A 21,223-nucleotide genomic window follows, 5' to 3' on the forward strand; every position below is an offset into this window, starting at 1 on the left:
TTATAAGCAGTTATTTAATCTTCCGTTGATATATATTTTTTTAAATTAAATATAACTGTACAGACAACAGTTTTGGAAATTAAAGACGAGGTCTAATTTCAGTAGTACTGTCAGGGAAAATTTCTTCTTCCTTGACATTACCATCAAATTCTTAAATAATAAACAATCGGTAAAAGTAAATTATCTAACCCTTATACATTACATAAAAGGTGTGTGTACATTTATGAACAAAACATGTATTAACAAAAATATAAATGAAAAAGATTGGCTCTACAGTAATGATGTTCCTCATATCTCGCGTTCCATTTCAACTGGTAAATTCATTTTTATGGCGTTATACACATTTGTGATGCCAGGATCATATGTGTTCACAAACGAAATGATGTTTTTTGCTGTGTTTTGTTTTGGTGTTCTAAGTTGAGCTATACTGAGTTCTTTAGCTTTTTTGACACTGGCCTAGATCAGGCTCAACGGGTACTTTTGAAGTCGTAGTTACGACTTCAGTTTGTTCAGCCTGATTTCTCGTAGGTCTTTGTCTGTGACTATCGCACAGATCCGTCTGGCCATACAGAAAGGGATATTTCATTTTGTGTGCGTTGGATGGCATGAATGGAAATTTAAGTACTGATGAGTATCTGTCTTTTTATAAAATATGTTGGTGATAATAACTTGATTACTGGAAATCATTATTGTGATATCTGAGAATGGTCATTCTTTTTCACTTGTTTCCACTGTAAATTGGATAAATGAATTTAAGGAATTCAGAATCTGTTGAAATAAAAGAAGTTCATTCATAGATTTTGTCTATGAAATGAAGCAGCCGTCTAGAAATCTTTTCCACTTCTCGATCACGTATTCCTTAAAATCCTGGTCAAAATATATATATATATTTGATGATATAATATTTAAGTTGGTAAGCATGATATCTTATTAGAATAAATGTGTATTTTGTATAACAAAAACAAAGCAAAACAAAGTACGATTTGTTCTTCCGTAAGGAATATTGTTACATCGTTAAAATGATATTACCTATATTTTCCGGAAAAATTATGACTCAATGTTTATCTTTTTTCTAAACTCAGACTTTCTCACACTAACCCTGATAATGTACAGGATTTTCTGATTTCCCACTGTACACATTTAAAAACTGCCGCAATTTAAGTTTATCAATATTATCTATAGTTGCGGAAAAATATTGCATGTAGGGACAATCACGCCCTTTCCGGTTAACAAATTATTATCATTCCATGGTATGTATTTTTAAGGTAAAATGTCAAAAATAAACTTTTTTGGCATGATGTGAAAGTAATAATTAATGACAATCTTAAACCGCAAATCTGTCAGAGCTTATTTTTTTTTATATATGTACAGTTGTCAGGTTTATTTATATTTCTTGTGTCCTACTTTCGTTTTTAAACTGGGCACGTAAGCATAAAACCTCTCAATTTAAGTGTTCCTTAAACTAAGATTTCACTAAGATTTCCATAAGTTGAGTAAAATTCTTAAATCGTATGCATAAAACTACTTAATAAGTCCTCACTTAACTGAGGAATACTTAAATCGGAACCTTTCTTTAAGTACCGTATGATATATGTTAGCTCTACTCATGAACTCATCCGTGCAAAAGTTTGTTTTGAGTGTTTACATTGATTGAACAATATACATACTTTTATTAAGAACTGGGGTTAAACTAATGTTGGTGTGTAAAAACAATTAGAACATATGTCGCCAACTAAAATGTCCAATCAAATGCCAAATTGGCACATGAGAGAAAAGGTTGTTTTGATGGACGAGCATGGGAAGAAAAAATATTTATAATCCAAAACTTCCAGGGATGAAAGGGTCCTGGATAGAAACAGATTGAGTTATTGATGTTTGCATAACGTCTGTGGCAATTATCAAAGTTCAGAACGAAAACAAATTATCAATGAATACAATAGGCAGATCCTGTAATAGAGGTTTTCGGGATGAAGATCAAGGAAATTTGGACTGCCACTGTAAAATGAAGGTATACTGGATATGGGTAGAGATTTTGCCTTGCAACAGGTCACCTACGGACCACTGAAAGAGTTATTGCAAGGATTTTTAACGTACAGTGCGCGTGGCAATCTCTACACGAGTCATTTGATTTGACGTTCCAATTCTGACCGGACGTGACTGTGTACCTATACAGCCAAACAGATGCCCACTTTCGCAAGGATTTTAAAATGTATTGCTGGTCGAAGACCAAAGTGACCGTTTTTCTATTCCCAGTCACCTTTGGAGATGGGAACAAATAACAATCATATAACAATACAATGAGTACAGACAATTTCATAAGGAGAAATTCCTAAGAGAACCAAAAGAGGTGGGACAACTTAAGCATGGGTGATAAAGACGGTGCAACAATGCAAAATATCAAAATATTTCGACATTATCCACTAGCATTTTTTTTTTCGAAAACAAAACTTCAATCACATGAGGACTCGAACAAATCATTCAGCTTAATAATGGTATATGTCAGTAAAATCTTAATTCAATAAAAAAAAAGTTCCAAATCAGCGTATTTATTAAACAGATTTGTCCCATCTCTAAGGCACCGACAATTCATCTTCCATTGGTGTTGCTGGATGGAGGGGCATGGTTTGTTTTCTTCTAGAGACAACCATGTTGTTTTAACATCAACAATACATGATCAAGATTTTTAAAAATTTGTTTTGATTTAAACTAAACTTTTTTATCATTCTCATTTTACCACAATAAAAAAAGGTGTCAATCAATATTTAATCAATTCATATCAAAACAAGAGCAGTTTTTAATGTTTACTAAAACACACATTATGTTACCCGATTCATATGTTTACTATAAGGTATTATTAACTTCTCGGCATAATTCCGAATATTTTATTTGAAGGTTGTCAATGCATATAGATGACTTAAAACTGCATGCATTCTTGCTAGATTTTAGAAAAATTTCAGCAATTATCCCAAAATTGTCAAGAAGACCATTGTTAACCGAAACCAAATTTCTATTGGAAAAAATAACATAAATTCTCTATCGAATACACCATAATTCATTTTGGTTTGGTTCTTTATTCCTTTTATGCAAAATTTGAAATATGCAATTTTGCATAAACAGCTAGCAATTTACCACTGCATATCTATAACAGAAATATAAAAAATAATTGAATACGGTTTAAATATCATGAGTATGTCAAAAGACTGCGATTTTCATCCAGGAAGTCTTAAAACATTTCTGATTCTGTCCCAGTTTTTGAAACAAATTAAGGAATAATTTGCCCTATGTCTTAAGAATAAAACTATATAATAAAAAATAAATCCGATGTCCACCTACCCTCCTTCCCCCCCCCCAAAAAAAACCCACTGCATTTTGCATGCCTAAAGATCCCATCGCTTCCATCATAATGTTTTGTACTAACAATCAATATCAGGCGATGTATTTTAACGACATAACGTTCGAGGATATTTATGTGAGCAAGCACGAACAGAGGAATAAAAAGAAAAATAATAGCAGGTAAAAACTGTGAGTACTTTTTGGAATTCACAATAGCGAGATTGAGACGTATAAGGATATAATGAAATTATATAACTACCCTCTGTCATTCTTGATATCGTTGATTATACGAAAAAATCAGAAAATCACAATGGTCGTAAATATTTAGCAATAAACAAACGAATTATTACTGATATAATTATTAATCAATTAAATGGTCGCTAAATTTACGCATGAAAACACCCAACTCATTGCGCCTAGATGTCAGTCTCTTTATTCAAATAAGCACAAACAATTAAAATTTCAAATATTTAGCAGTAAAGTGGCATAATCTTGAATCATTATAAAGGAACAGTGCACATCTAGATAACTTTCTCAATAGACAGGTGTCTTTACAATGTGTCATGTTCTAAATCATCCCGATTCTTACACCTTTGTTTTTAAATTAAACAGAAGCTGTCTAGCATATACAATCAGCACGTAATTCTCCAAATCGAAAAATAAAATCATTAAGATAAAGTAGCGGAAAATTATAGCTGTACAAACAAAACTCAATCCATACAAGTATGCAGTTTCAAAGAATGATCACAATTACTGAAAGTATTCAACTTGCTGATATAATTTTAAACCGTCCTTCACTCTTATATCGGTTGCTGCGCTTCATAGAAGAGGAAAAGTCATCAATAGGACTATCATTCCAGTCAGGACAAGTTGTCAAGACTTTTCCATCTTTTTAAAAAATATTAAACATTTCAAACTATGAATTCAGACATAGTTTTAAACGACGATACAGGCGATAGAAACCAATGTCATATTGCACTAAGTTTGAAACCATTTTTACATTTGGAATATTCTAAAGACAAATATATCTTTATAGGTTAACCAGATCATATCGGTATAAGAGGTATTTCGGCTGCAATATTGTATAATGAGTCACAGACATTCAATGTTTTCAATTTATTGATAAAAGTAAATATAAAACCTAATTGAAAACATTGAACTTATAATTCCTGTGTGTAATGTATATTTTTTTTTAATTAATTAAACATATATAGTTTGTTATGTTAAAACATGTTATTTGTATAGTAATGCGAATCTAGATTCAATATCTTGGACTGTTCATTTAGTTAGATACTGTGAATTCATTATTATTCGTTGGATACACATTTTCGTGGGTTTCGTTGGTACAGGTGAACCACTAATTTAAATGTTCAACGAAATACAAATTTCTATCAGGTTGTATGCAGACTTCTGCAAAACCAAGAAATCACATATCCACAAAAATGCAAGTTTTCTGCAATCCACGAAAATAGGTACCCACGAAAATAAATGAATCCACAGTAGTAACGTAAAAATAATCTCAGCACGGTTGAGTGCAGAGCAGTGTAAGTCTTGACGATTATTATAAATATCCTTATAGAGATATCGATAAAAAAAAAGTTGATAGTTAAGAGGTTCGGTCGACTGATGGTTAATTTTTGTTCACTGTTGTTCACAAAAATGTTGTAACAGATTATTTTATAAACTATATTGAATTTAATTAAATTTACTTTTAGGACTATGGCAAGTAATTGGTCAGTCTGTGGTATCTGTGATTTTCGACATGTCACTAAACCATCAGTAGTGTGGTGTTCCGAATGCGACGAAGGTCTTTGTGATGACTGTAACGAACACCACAGCATTTCAAAATCATCACGTGATCATGACATCGTACCCATTGATGATTACCAAAACTTACCAACCGCGGTTCTTCAAATTGCACAGTCTTGCAGAAAACATAACAAAAAGTACCATATATTTTGTAAAAAGCATGACTGTCCATGCTGCAAGAAATGTGTTGTCGAAGAACACAATGAATGTAAAGATATTGTTGATATAGATGACGCTATAAAAGATGTAAAATCATCAAACGCTTTTCACGAAATCGAGCTTATCCTTTCCGATATGAATAAGTTCATTCAAAGAGTCAAGAAAGATGGCGAAGAAAATTTACTTTCACTAGCGGACAAGAAAGAACAATTTGAAAAGAAAATACTACAGGCTAGGGAAGCAATTAACAGTCATATAGACACACTTCAGAAGAAGTTAATAGAAGAACTAAACTTAACCATTGATAAAGAAAATAAAAATATTCAACAATTCCTAAAATCAGTTGAGCAAAATGAGAAAGAAATCAAAGAATTTCAATCAAGCCTCTTAAAAATAAAGCAGCATTCTTCTGAACTGCAGACGTTTCTTGCTTTGAATCAAATGGAGAATGATGCAGCAACAAAAGAAGAATTCATGCAATCAATTAACGATAGCGGAAGTCTGAACCATACTCGTTTCTTTTGTAAGATCGATGCAACTTTGGAGAAATTGACAAACAATGTTAAAACTTTTGGAGAAATCGTAAAAGAGACAAAGCCAAGTGATATCCGCTTTGTAAGACAGAGGGATAAACAAGCCCAGTTGATGATCCCTGTACAAGCCAAGTCCATAGATGACTTAACATTAACGTTGATTCAGTCCGTTAATACCTATAGTTCAGAAGTTAGAGGTTGCACAATGCTATCTGACGGTAGAATGGTGTTCACTTGTTACATGAAACATGGAAGTTATCTTACAGTAGTCAGACCTGACGGAACGAAAAACTTTGAAATTAAATCAGGTTACGCTTATGATGTTGTAAATCTAGACGATAATACTATAGCTGTAACCTCTGGTATATACTCAAATAATATTTTTTTAATAGATGTACAATTAAAGAACGTCAAAAAAACAATGCATGTTAGCTCCAGTAATGATGGCATGGCACTAAAGGATAAGGACTTGATATATTGTGGAAGAGAGAAAGGGTTGAACAAACTCTGTTTCAGTGACAATTCTGTTTGTCCAATTATAATATCAAAATTAAGTAAAAAGTCGTACGTAACAAAATTCAATGAAAGCATAATCTATACAGATCCTGAAACGAACACAGTAGCATGCACTAGTGTGCGTGGACAAATAAACTGGAAATTCAAGGATGAAAGTATTCTAAAGTGTCCACTTGGTATATCTGTAGACAATGATGGTAATGTGTATGTTATAGGAGGTGATTCTTGCAATGTGGTAGTTATTTCCCCTGATAGACAACGGTATAGACAGATATTATCTGCAAATGAAGGTCTTACAAATCCCTCTGTTTTGCACTATGATCTATTAACTAACAAGTTGTTAGTAGCAAACTTCAATGGAAAGGCATTTTTGTATGATGTTTCATCATAGACTTAAAACAAAACTAAATTTTTGGTGTCTTTGGGATCTGTTTATTATTTTGGGGATACAAATTCAAAAAAAAATTGTTTGTTTTTTGTAATTTTTATCATAATCAACTACTAGTATTCAAGGCATCATGTGCTCATATTTTAAAAAACAGTTCTTTAGTTATACAAAACAATTACTCGTCATAACATTTTCGCATCTTTAATGTATGTGTAACGTTATATTGCTGACAGTCTTCATACACTTTTAGATGTATTTCTCTTACGTAGCATATCGAGATGCCTATATAGGTGTTAAAACCCTTTAAGGACTGACACTTTAAATTCAAGATTTATTGTTCATTGCACAATAATCAGACCTTGTGACACCAATGTTCTATAAATGTATGTTTGGGAGTACAATGTATTAATAACCGATTTATATGAGCAAAAGGAAATTTCGGTTATTTTGCAATTAGACAGCAATTCAACCTCAGGAGAGGTATATAAAATCTAATTTTCATACGAAAACATACAGTAAAAGTTGAAAACAAAATTCAACAGGCTAGTGAAGCAATTAACGATCATCTAGACTTCCTTCAGAAGAAGTTAATAAATGAACTAAACTTAACCATTGATAAGGAAAATGAAAATATTCAACTATTCCTAAAATCATTCGAGCAAAATGAAAAAGAAATCAAAGAATTTCAATCAAGCTATCTGAAAACAAAGCAGCACGCTTCTGAACTGCAGACGTTTCTTACTTTGAAACAAATGGAGCGTGACATTGCTACAAAGGAAAAGTTCATACAATCGATTAACAAAAGCGGTAGTCTCAGCCATTCTCGTTTCTTTTGTAAGATCGACAAAACTTTAGAGAAATTTGCGAGCAATGTTAAAACATTTGGAAAAGTTGTTAAAGAGACGAGACCAAGTGATATTCCATTTATAAGGCAGAATGATAAACAAGCCGTGCTGATGATTCCTGTACTTGCAAAGTCCTTATATAACTTGCAATTAACGTTGGTTCAGACCGTTAATACGTATAGTAAAGAAGTAAGCGGTTGTACAATGCTTCCTGACAGTAGAATGGTGTTTACCTGTTACCTACCATGTAACAGTAATGTAACAGTAGTCAAATCTAATGGATCCAAAGACTTCAAACTTATCTCGGACAGGTTTTTGATGTTATATATTTAAGCGAAAATATTTTAGCTGTTACCTCTTGTTATTTCGTACCAAATATAAAATTAATAGATATAAAATTTAAGAAATTCACGAAAACAATACATGATGGCGCGAGAAATGATGGTCTGGCACTAAAGGATAAAGACTTGATATATTTTGGCAGAGGGAAAGGGTTGAAGAAAATCAATTTGAGTGATGATTCCGTTAGTACAATCATAAATTCAAAACTAAGTGATAGTTCGTACGTAACAACATTCAATGACAGTATAAATATTTACAGACCCAGACACGAACATAGTGGCATGCGCTAGTATGCAAGGACAAGTGAAATGGCTATTCAAAGATGGACGCATATTGAAGTATCCACTTGGTTTGTCTGTGGACAACTTTGGTAATGTGTATGTGATAGGGACTGATTCTTGCAATGTTGTAGTTATCTCCCCTGATAGACAATGACATAGACAAGTCTTGTCTACAAAGGAAGGTCTAAAGAGACCCTCTGTATTGCATTATTACTTGGTGACTAACAAGTTGTTAGATGCAAACATGAAGAACGATAACGCACTGTTGTTTGATGTGACATCATAAACTAAAAACAATACTAAATGTGTCAGTGTCTTTGGAAGCTGCTTTGCACTTATTTAGAGTAAAAAAAAAATAAATCTGTATAATCATTATCGAGTTTTCAAAACCAACTTTATAGATAAGCGTGTGCTAATATATGGTCACACAACATATCTACATCTTGAACGTCCCAAATAAGTTTCCGTTCTCTAACTTTAGTTTGCCTCAACCAAATGTTATGAAACTTATACACAATGCTTATTACTACCAAACTCAGATCAATTTTGAATTTTGGTGGCTTCACTTTCCTTGTTGTCGAGTTATGTCCCTTAATAAATGGGAAAATTGCTAAATTTGCCGTTTCCGAATTCTAACTTTAGTTAGCCTCAATCAAATGTTATGAAACGTATACACAATGCTTATTAGCACCAAACACATATCAAGTTCGAATTTGGATGGCGTCTTTTCCGCCGTTCGTGAGTTGTATCCCTTTGTAAATTGAAAAATTGCAGAATTTGCAGTATATTTACTAGCGATGGCATCTCTGTCCCATGGACACATTCTTCATTTATCTTAAAATATTTAACATATGATTTAGCTTCTTTTACATTAAGGAATAAAAAAAGGTGTGGGATATACGTTATTGAGACAGCAACACAACAAATCAAATACCCAAAAGACATTGAGAAATCAATAACAGTCTTCAACAATGAACAGGTATCTATATAAATGCATTGAATGCATATTCGATTACGTCTCCTAATTGCTCTCGAAAAGAAAGTGTCAATGATACAGCCAGAAAAAATAATGCAATGTTTATTTTATTTTAAAGTGTAATACACTCTTAAACTATTGCCGAACAATGGTACTAAAAGGAATAAGATGCAACGAACTGATCTAGCAGATTTTACCAATCATTAAAAGTTGTCTGTTGCGGATATGAATTTTAGCTCAGTTAAATTGATTCATTGCTGAGGGTACATATTGTAGATAAGATAATATACCATCAATCGAATATAGATTCTGATCAAAGAAGGGATTCTAACATGTTTAAAACATCCCTTATATTAAAAATGCTGACATCTTTTATCAAAAGATGTTTGTTTACGAAGTCATGTACATGTATTACTAAAAACCAAATATCAATCACACTAGACTATGATCAAAGAATATACGATAATGAAAGGTTGTTCAACATCAGTGCAAATATTTTCTAATAAAGATGGATAAGGATACGGCCCATATATATATGTTTTCAATTTAGACTTGTTTATATATATACATATATATATATATATAAACTTTGCTGCTTAATTGTAACTGTGATTAGAAGTGGAGAATGATGTAAATGATACATCTAAAGAATCGGTCCTTTAACAAAAACACTTTTTCCAATAAGATAATTAATGATCAATAAAAAAACATCATGTTTGAAATATTTGCATAGTTTCCTCATACAAATAAATCGACATGTTTTTGTGACGTTGTATTGTATTTAAAATAGAATAAGTTATGATATACCAAGGAGACAAAAATAACCACTAAGAATTTCAAAGAAAAAAAACACGAACTAAGGAAAACAGACATTTGAATACAAAGAGTCAATAAAAACTGCACATGTTGCTTCGGCAGGGTCAACAGTTACTGTTCTACTATATTAGTCGTCATGATACTCCCGTATCTATCCGTTTGTATTTCATTACCAATGATAAGGCATCATACATCTACAATAACGGGTTGGTAAATGATTGATTGATTGTTGGTTGCTTACCCTCCAGAGGCAAATATTTCATGCATTTTTAGGACGAGAAAAAAATAACAATATATACAATAGGTAGGTGCTGGAAAAGAAGGCCGTCCGGGATGAAGATCGGGAAAATTAGGAGTGTAACTGGAAAATTAAGGCATAATGGATAGGGCAGAAAGTTAGCCTTGCACCAGGCCACTTACGGATTCCTCAGAGAGTTGTTGCAAGGGTTCATAACGTGCAGAGAGCTTATCGGTAAAAATATTTTGCCTAACCCTATACATGCTATAGGACATTACTATCAAATTCTTAAGCAATCTGTACAAAGTAATTTTCTAACCCTTACACATTACATGAAAGGTGTACATACATTTATGAACAAAAATATCTGAACAAAAAAGTACATAAAAAACCGATAAGCACTTGAAAAATGCAATAACATGTTATTAAACCACAGACGAGATAACAAAATAAAAATCTACCCCACATGCTATACAGTGTCATTGGAAGCTGCTATTGAGAGCACTTGAAGGTATTCTTAAAAGTCATGTACATGTTTTACTTATAATCAAATATAAATCACATTGTACTATCTTTATGATCAAAGAATATACAATGGTGAAATGTTGTTCAACATCAGTACATATATTTCCTAATAAGGATAAGGCACATATATTGTAACAACTTAGCTGCAATATTGTAACTTGTGAAGTAGATAATGATGTAAATAATACATCTAAAGAATTGTTCCTTGTAGATAAAAGGCAGAATCCAATCAGAAATAATAAATTAAATTTGCACATACAAACAATCAGCAGGTGTATATGGTCTTGTATTGTATTTAGAATGAGAATGAGTTGTAATATACCAATAGACAATAAAAACCACAATGAATTTTAATTAAAAAAAAATATGACTGACAGAAAACAGAAAAAAAAGAACTGCACGGGAAACTTCGATTGAGTTAAACGAGCCCTGCCAATAACAGGGAGTTAACTCCGGTGCTTCGGAAGGGTCAGCAGTTCCTGGTCCATAAGATCAGTCGTCATGATACTCCCGTAACTATCCATTGTTGTGTCATAACCGATGATAAGACATGATACATGATCGATAAAGGGTCGGTAAATGTTTTTTTTGTAACCATAAAACACATAACTATAAAATTCTGAAACAATCTGTACAAGTTAGTTACTTAAGGTAAACCTTTACACATAACATGAACGGTCTAAATTCTACAACACCGCCTTAGTGGTTCATTGTAGCGTTTTTGCCTCGTGTGCGGGAGGTCGTGGGTTCGAACCCCGGCCAGGTCAAACCAAAGACTTTCAAATTTGTATTTGCTGCTTCTCCACTTAGCACGTGGCATTAAGGAGTAAGATCTAAAACTGGTCAGAATCATGTGTCCGGGTAAGGTGACATGATGCCTTCCTGCGGACTGTTACCTTCTGAACTAGCACGTTAAAAACCTGGCTCAGCGTGTAGGTCTAGTACAAAGTAGGGTTAATATTCATATCAAATTACATGTTTTCGTCCTGATATGCATATGCAAACTTGAAGGCATTAAACGTTTTATTTAGTAAAATTGGACTAAATTGTTATTTAACAAGAAAAGGTTAATTACTATTATAACATACAAACAAAATTATACATATGTATAAAACGTATTTACACTTTTGGTATTTAGCTGAATTTTATCTCCGAATGACATTAGATCTGTCTCCGAATAACCTTCTGACGTCAAGCAACAATCACTTTTTAATTATGACGTCAATTTTTTTTAAATTGTGATGTCAAATTTTACGGGAACTTTAGTATTTTAAGTAATAGCGGAAAAATTTGCATACAAGTGTAAATATGTCTACATTTTTTGTATTAAGCTGAATTTTGTCTCCGAATGACCTCAGATTTTAATGCAATATTATCCGAATTTGGAGAGTTACAGTTGGAAAGCAGGTCACGGTTTGACCCCAAGTCTATCAGCAACAATAGAGTCACGTGACTGTGAAAATTCAGTAAAACTACGGATGAGACAAACCTCATTTTTACTCACTAAAATACCACTGTCATGATAAAAACTTATTGATAAAAAAAATCTTGAATTTACATAGTTTTAACTCGTCAAAACTTACACATCAACTCAAAGTCCTTCATTCTTCATTTTATCTTCAAACTTGCAAATTTTAACACAGCGAAATCGGCATAGCGTTTGCTCATAGATTACGATACATGTGGATTTACGTGGGAGGTATATTGTAATAGCCATTATTTTGTACATCTCTGAGTTTTCGCTAAGTATTGATATATCGAGAATTTTATTACGGTGTTGTTTACAAAGCGAAAGAAGCACGTCATATTAGAATTCAAATTAGATATAACTGTAACGACAACAATTTAGGTAGTAAAACAAATGTGGCTGCTACTACAAAAAAACTTGCTAAGGTAACTTTTTGTTGCTCAATTAAAACAAAAACAAAATATATGTTAATATGACTTTTCTAATTATGCTAATTGTGTTGAAATTTTCTCTTTTTTATTTGCCTTTGTATGTTTTGAGTAATTCAATAAAAGTACTTTTTTTCATCTTGACAAATACATATTTTACGGTAAGAATATTTTTACAATAAAGTTTTTACCTTTCAGTTGTATTTTTTGTATGTTAGTAACTTTTTTTTATGTATTTTGACACCAGAAATATTGAAAACCCAACCTGATATGTTTCCGCATACGTGAAAGTTTTGTAAGGTACAGATAAAAATTATGTTATTGTGTATGCAATAACACTTTTTAGTCACTAATTTAGTATTTAGTGTGTAAATTGCGTGATTTTAAATTAAAAACGTATTAATGACGGATAATCTACAGGTATCAAAATATGAAATTAAATGTTACTTTAAAAACGGTCCAACAGCAATATTTAAGATGTTATACTATTGTTTTTTGGGGTTTTTTTTTTTGGGGGGGGGGGGGGTTTATTTTGGTGTTTGCCTATATCGTCCCTTTCTGTTGAAAGGCCAGATTTATTTCTGACCATATCTGACTTACTCTTATTTCCAGTGGCATTTCCAATTCCCCGCCCTTCATTCCGGCCGACCTACCTTAGCAGAACCAACATTTAGTATCTATTGTTGATAGTTCTCGTCCTGAATATGCATGAAATATTTTCCACTTGACGTTAAGCAAGCAACAATATATCAACCAATCAATCAATCAATACATTGTTAAAAAAAAGTCTGTTCAATCTGTGTGTGACAAATAGATACAAAATCCACAATCTGATTACTTAGAACATGCAATAAAACCAAAAAAATATAGTCATATGAGAAAATTTAACAAGACTTTAAAAATAGATTATAAAGTATAAAACTAATTATTATTAAAGTCCGAATAACAATAATAAATATAATCGAAATGCTTTAAGTCCCGACCGGTTATATTATCTTCAGAAATTTTTTTTTAATAGACTCAGGATTTGGAGCCTAAAAAATGTATTTCTTTCTATTTACGCTATTTACGCTATGAATGCATTGATTTGTTTTCTGTTGAATCCGTAAATATTTAAAAAAAAAAAACAAATGAGCTGCGTCGGATAGAAATCAACCTTATTTAAATGAATATCAATACATCTGTTAACCTTTTTCGGGTTGAAAAAATCGCTATGGAAAGACTGTAACTGTTTGAAAATTCAGCTGTTATAAGACAATCTTCAAAACAGACAAAAAATCATCTTTTATTTTTTTATTTTATATTTGAATGCTCAAAATTCAACTAAAGTCTTATACATGTACATGCATACACGCACTTGCATAAGGTCGACTTCTATCCGACGCAGCTCAAATGAATAAATAAAATCTGCAAATCGCGCATAGAAAGTTCAACTGAGTTCCAAAATGTTTTTAAAACTTTAAATAAAATAAAATTGATTTTTTTTATGTTTTCAACAGCTTAGTTCAATAATTTGATATAATTATGTCACGAAAAAGAAATAATTAGCTGCTGAACATATTAAACACGACCATTTACACCATTATATTATCCTTTAATGCACAATGTAACAAATGTTTTATTTTATGACTTTAATGTTCAGGAAATGTTTCATGTCAAAACGTCCTTGGATAAAACTGAACAATATTTAAAAGAAAAAAACAGTAATTTAGACGAGATGGCACAAACAGGTCAATATGTGTCCATGTTATCAGCATGTCAGGGCCTTTTATAGCTTACTATACGGTATTGGTGTTTTGCTTATTGTTGAAGGCCGTAAGGCGACCTATAGCTGCTTACATCAGTGTTATTTGGTGTGTGATGGACAGTTGTTTCGTTGGCAGTCATACCTCATCACCTTACTTTTTAATCAAGTAAACGTTAGTTTTTGAATGCAACAAGTAAGGAGGAAATTTTGTTTATCTTTATATTATGGTTATTGTGTTACTTGTCTTCAACTTACAGTTTTTGATTTCTTCCTTGGTATCTCCTTGTATTTCCAATGGACGTTAAGCAACTAACAATCAAATAAATCATATTTTTTGGTATATTTTTGGCTAAACACATAAAATCAAGCACAGCTACATATTTTTAGCACAGATATTTTTTATGCTGACCGAGATTAATTTTAAGCTGTTTAAGTTTTAGGGAGACTAAATACATCCCTGAAATTCTGATATTATGACAAGTGATGGTTCAATTATCTACGAAGCTCATTAAAGAGGGTCCGGATGGGGTTTACAGAATAGAGAACAATGGGCCGAATCTAAAGAAAATGGAAAAAAATAAAGAGTAGAGAAAAATAGGTCAACAAAATATGAAGAACAGAGAAAAATTACCTAAAAAATTTAAAAATACAGAAATGAAGCACCCCCCAATCCAGACCCTCATTAAAGAAAATGCGTGAATATTGTAAACATTTTACGCATTATAGAACTTAGTTTCCCCTAACTGGTCTGCTACTTCATAATAACAATAAAAAAGATGAAAAAATACTATAGCGAATGAAATAAAAAAAAAAGAAAAAAAGAATCAAGGTCAGAGGAGTGTTTTAACCTCGTTTTATAAGTATAAGAAACCTATTTTTCTATTTCACGATATTCAAAAGATTCACATGTTTCAATGCAGTGTCTCTGCCCCATATCCAACTTACCCCCTTTTCCAGTTGCGGTCAAAATACCCACCTTGATTGTCGTGGGTCCATTTGCAGAACCTTACCATTGGGTGTATCGTTTACTTGTTGTCGCCCGGAATATGCACCAAATACTTGCCAATGAACAGCATGCTTCTTTGGACGCAGTCTTATCAAAAATAAAGATGAAAGTTTAACCGAGTAAAATTTTCACGGAATGATGTTCAATGTTCATGCGAGTATATCTATAAATAATAAAACATCATTTTCTGCATGATAAGTTAAATTTCATTTGTATTTTTTTTTCTAATTGAAAATAAAAGTGTATCTGCGTCTACACAAGATATTTTCGATTTATGTTTTTCTGCATAACACTCCTCGGCTGTACCAAAACATAAATTCAGCTTGTGATACACAGAAATTGCATAAGCTGTCTTTTTTATAGATTAAAAACAAGCATTTAACTAATATGATTGTCACTTTATATGACTTAACATTATAGTAATGTCATCTGAAAAACTTGTCATAGGAATGTACCATTTAATAAAGCAATTGAGGCGTGACGGATGTACAAGATTTACCCGACCATGTCATACATGAACATGATCATTTCATCTTAAAGTATCAGTCATTTTCGTATTTTGTGTTTAGTAGTTAGTCATGTTTCGTTCTTGTTTGTTTTATTTGTGGATATTAATTAAAATAATTTATGTTAATTGCTTAATTGACACAAAAGGTAAGATTTAATAGATGTTTGTGTATTTTTAATTATTCATTTTTTTTTTTTATTTGGTTTTAATTATTTCGAACATACTTCCTCAATAAATATTATCATGTTTATCGAAGAAATAACATCGATACTGGTTGTTTTTATTTACTCGTCATTTTTATTATTCATTTATTAATCTTTATTTATTCCAAATGACAGTATCATGTTTTATTGAAGAGCATTTTTCCTTCTCATGCACCAGCCACTGTCCATTCTATTTTTTTTTTGCGGGGTGGGGGATTCTTGTTTCCTTCTGACAAATATTTTTTTGTTTAAATAAAAACAAAAACAGACTTTTTTTCAATAATATAAAGAAACAAGATTTTGTTAATCAACGCAGTTTTCAATAACTGCTTACTTTTACTAGAAAAAAAAATTTTTTCGCTTCCCTTGTGAAAAAAAAGTTGTGCACCCAACATACTGGATCAATGATCGGTACCTCATGTACCAATACCCTATTAAAAATATGACAAATATCAAGGTAGAGTGAGTATTATAAAAAAAAACTGTTTATTTATATTTCACTTCAGTCATGCATGCTAAACTGACAGTCACGATTTTGATGTATTTAGAAAATTCTGTTTTGTCACAAGAATAAAAGTTTACAATTTTGCATCACTGACCATGAAGCGAACGTTATATTCAATTTCTATTATATATACATCTCGTGACTTTATCATAAACTTGCATTATGTAAAACTCCCGGTATGTGATTTATTTCATAAAACTGTATCTATATGAAAATTACAATCGAAAGAACTCAGATTAGTATAAATTATAGGCCTTATATTACAATGGTCTTCCTTGTGTAAAAGAATACACTTACTACATGTAATTTTCGCTGCCTTCAGCCTTACATGTACATTCCATTTCACACCAAGATGTCATTAAATCAATAAATGTAATCGATTATCCTGCATTTATCATGCTTTATCATAAAATAAGATCAAATAACAAACCCCCTTCTAATTATTGAAATCTATCCATAATATCTTGGTGAAACGCCTTCATGGATGTATTTAATACTTAAACGTATACTGTATGTTCATGTTTCAAATGTATGTTGCATGTTATATATATATAAGAAGATGTGGTATGAGTGCCAATGAGACAACTCTCCATCCAAGTCAAAATTTAGTAAACCATAATAGGTCAAAGTACAGTCTTCAACACGGAGCCTTGGCTCACGCCGTACAGCAAGCTATAAAGGGCCCCAAAAATTACTAGTGTAAAACCATTCAAACGGGAAAACCACAGTCTAATCTATATAAAAAACGAGAAACGAGAAACACTTATGAACCACATCAACAAACGACAACCACTGAACATCAGATTCCTGACTTAGGACAGGTGCAAACAATTGCAGCGGGTTTAAACGTTTTAATGCACGGTTTCCAACGAAAGACTGGTAGGGATATTCTAGTGTTAAAATTTCTTATCTCCATTTTAGCATTATTCACTTTCAAATTGACATTTCTAAGATCTAACTTGGAAGCGGGAAACGTCAAGCTGGAAATGAGAAATGTTAACTTCGAAATGAGAAATGAGAAATGCTAAGTTTGAAATAAGAAATTTAAAAACATAATGTCCCTACCGATCTTTCGTAATTTCACGGTCAAATTATCACATGATTTACAGTTAGAATACAATTTAAAGAAACAATAAATAAGAAACTAATTTTAACTGGACATTTTTATTTCTTTTCTTTGGCTTATTCAAACTTTCTAAAAAGTCAAGTTTTTCTTACTATTTGAAGTGTATATGTATATATGATTTCAAAATTTGAAAGGAAGATTTTTTTTTTTCAATTTCTGTGTATCACACACAAAAATATATATAAGGGAAAAAATGAAAATGAAAATATCCGAAATAGATTAAACTAGGACGTACAAGTAAAGTTTAACTCCAACAATTGAAGAGCAAAAGTTCGTGCGATTTTTAACATTTAATTGATAAGTGGTGTGTATAACCTACTTTACAGCGTATTCGACCTATTTTCTATATCAGTAGTGTATGAACAAACGATGCAAAGAAGCACACACGTTAAATGGCAGTTAAGCTATTCAGGGATTGTTTGAGACCAATTAAAAATGAGAGAGACCAAACGGAAGATTGTTAGGTTGGTTGTTTCTTGCTTAACGTCCAGAAGCAAATATTTCATGCATATGCATGACTAACAAATGAACAATGATACTATAAGTAGATTAATCTACAAGATTGTTAAAACGGGATGACGAAAATTCAACCAATAAGAATAAGATGCCAGCTCTTCTTTCACAGAAAAAAAAAACTGCAGAAGTACTGTTCCTCTTATCGTGGAAGATCCTGGAAGTAAGCTCATTTTGTTTTTTCTGTCGTCGTTAGGTCCAGCCCAATTATCTTGTATATTGTATATAAGGAATGGCCGTAGTTACTAACAGTGAGCTCTTTAATGTTTTTCCCTTAGGAAACATTAATGGTTGATAAAGGGTATAGAAATATGGCCACTCCTTAGAATAGGGACGTTAAATACGGGTGATTGGGACGCTCCCTGCACGTTACAGACCCTTGCAACAACTCTATGATAATTCATTGGGTAGCCGGTTGCAAGGCAAAATGTTTGACGCTACTATCTAAAATGCCCTTTTGTTCAGAGCAGTCAAAATTTGCCACCCTTCATCTCGCTTTATAAACCGTACAGAATCCACATTTTGTTTGGTTGATTTGTAAGTCATAAATATGCATGAAATATTTGCTGTTGGACGTTAAGCAAGAAAAATCAGTCAACCAATCTTCCGTTCGGCCTCTCTATCCTTTTATTGATCTTAAAATGTACACTATCCTCGACTAGCTTTACCGTCGTATTCTTTGTTAACTCGAACCAATAAGGTCCATATAGTATACATATTTTGATGTTTATTAAGATTACATTTTGGATATTAAATCTTAACTTGTTAGCAAAGATTTGATCAATGAGAGTGTCTTTAATAAAGTGTGCTTTTTCCAAACTGTTCCTGATGTTTTTACACTTTGATTTTTCGTTTGAATATGTCACATTTTGTCATACCGGTGCCTTTGATAGCTGACTGCACGGTATGGGTTTTGTTCATTGTTGAAGACCGTACTTTGACCTTTATTTGTTTACATTCACTTCATTTGATATATATATATATATATATATAGTTGTCTGATTGGCAATCATTGGTTATATATTAAGGCATATCTATTTATAGAATAGCAAGCTCCTGCAAAAAGTTTATTTAAATTGTTTATATTAGAACTTAATTTACGCATGTATTGATTTACTTATAAATAATCAAAAAAAATGTAGGTACTACTCTACATGTCGAAAAGTAGCACGCAAAAATGTCTTTTTTTGTTGTTGTATCTATTAAACCTACCTCTTTGTTGTATATGCTTTTTATACAGCTTAAGGTGGTACATAACACTACAGGGAAATAACTCTGTAAAAATCAACTGAACGTTTTAATCACGTTCTATTGTTAAGGAAATATTAAGCTTCTCAATGATCAAAATCAGTGTTTGTCAAACTACTATATATCCAATGAAATTTTTCCAATAAAGTGTGTGATTAAATTTTTTTGAAATTTTTATATTTTTGTCAAAGTAAATATTTTGTCAAAATTTTATGAAAATTAAACGAGCCAATTTAATTTTAGTCAAGTTGTTTGGTACCACCTTAACGCACTAAATTATTTATGTACGGTTATGTGATAGTATCACTAATAGGAGATATTTAACCTTTATGCTCACTTGGTGTCACTTCGGTAATAGTTAGGTTAGAGCTATTTTGACAGACTTTTTTTTTCCAATATTTGATCTTATAATTCATTAAATGGGATTGTATACTGAACTAGCATGTGTCTTCTCTACAAAATTTAAAGTCACAATCCGATATTAGATCTTTCTCGATCCGATCGCAATGCTTGACCACCATTGATTATTCTTTCACTATCATTTTTTGGGAATGACAGCCGTGTAGGAGGGTCTAGATGGGGGTTCCTTCATTTCTCTTTTCTTTACACTTTTTGCGCATTATTCTCTATTCTTTACACTTTTTGCGCATTATTCTCTATTCTTTATATTTTAGCACCTCATTATTCTCTATTCTTTTTTTGTCCATTTTTCTCTATTCTTTATATTTTTGCCCATTATTCTCTATTCTGTAAACCGACATCCTCACCCTCGTGTAGGTGCGATTACGATATTGTCTTGTTTGTTTATACTTTGATCTGTGATATTCAATTTACATCAGTTAACTATATGCATATGTCACATACTTGTTGTTTATGGTTTTTATAGTACATAAAAACAATAAAAATGTACATATTGATTGTAGCATAAAACCATTTGATATCTTAACTGTTGCCAGGGACAGATCCAGGAAGTTTGAAAGAAGGGGGCGTAATTTTGGAAAACGAAATATATATGGTATATACCGCCCAGCGGGGCGATGCGTAAACAAATTTGGGACGATTTTATGCAAAAAATTGATACTTTCTTTAGATGTGAAAAGGGGGGGGGTGGGCGTACGCCATCTACGCTCCCCTGAATTCGCCAATGGTTTTTGAGAGGTAGATAATGGAAATCAATATTTCTTTTTATTATATAACATTCACTAAATAGTTTTGTATTATTCATTTCAGGAAATGTTGCCAGAATTTCAGAATTATCAACAAACACAAAGAATTCCAAAGACTGCATAAATGAAGGCAAAATAGACTTTTCACTGAAGTTTAAATTCGGAGAAAACTTATTATTTAATGTGACAAAAACTAAATCGTCTGCTTTAAATAGACCTGTATACGTTATAAGAAAGGATCCAAAAGGAAATCTATATGTAAAACAAGAAGCATTACTGGACATTCAGGTACTTTATTTGGTATATCATGATAGTTATCAGGTATATTTTGTATACTGACAACCTAAAACATATTATGATATTTTTTTCACATAGCCAACTGCAAAAGTAATATATCATAGCAATTATATAAAGTTCCAGAATTTTAATTTAATAATTTGTTATATGTTAAAATACTTTTCATTGCTCGTGCCTTGTCACTGAATTGTTTGTACGGACCGGGTACCAGAACAGTTGAAGTATCTGCCTTTCAAATAACTTAGTT

At 31.9% G+C, this 21,223-nt stretch overlaps 3 protein-coding genes across 3 annotated transcripts in view; 2 read left to right on the plus strand and 1 right to left on the minus strand.

Annotated features, from left to right (window-relative positions):
* LOC127705669 (PHD and RING finger domain-containing protein 1-like) overlaps positions 1-21,223 on the minus strand; it is a 290,389-nt gene that overhangs the window by 56,979 nt on the left and 212,187 nt on the right. The gene's annotated exons all lie outside the window — the stretch shown is intronic.
* Positions 1,211-8,579, plus strand: LOC127705679 (uncharacterized). The gene is made up of 2 exons (XM_052210024.1): positions 1,211-1,250; positions 5,049-8,579. The coding sequence occupies exon 2, from the start codon at positions 5,053-5,055 to the stop codon at positions 6,739-6,741; it is 1,689 nt and encodes a 562-aa protein (XP_052065984.1). The 5' UTR covers positions 1,211-1,250; positions 5,049-5,052; the 3' UTR covers positions 6,742-8,579.
* Positions 10,378-21,223, plus strand: part of LOC127706555 (A disintegrin and metalloproteinase with thrombospondin motifs 16-like) — a 35,501-nt gene continuing 24,655 nt past the window's right edge. Inside the window, exons 1-2 of the mRNA XM_052211210.1 lie at positions 10,378-10,393; positions 20,744-20,967. Coding sequence (XP_052067170.1) covers positions 10,378-10,393; positions 20,744-20,967 — 240 coding nt within the window. The remainder of the gene's footprint in view (positions 10,394-20,743; positions 20,968-21,223) is intronic.

This window comes from Mytilus californianus, unplaced genomic scaffold (genome assembly GCF_021869535.1).
Source record: "Mytilus californianus isolate M0D057914Y unplaced genomic scaffold, xbMytCali1.0.p SCAF_6, whole genome shotgun sequence".
Lineage (NCBI taxonomy): Eukaryota > Metazoa > Mollusca > Bivalvia > Mytilida > Mytilidae > Mytilus > Mytilus californianus.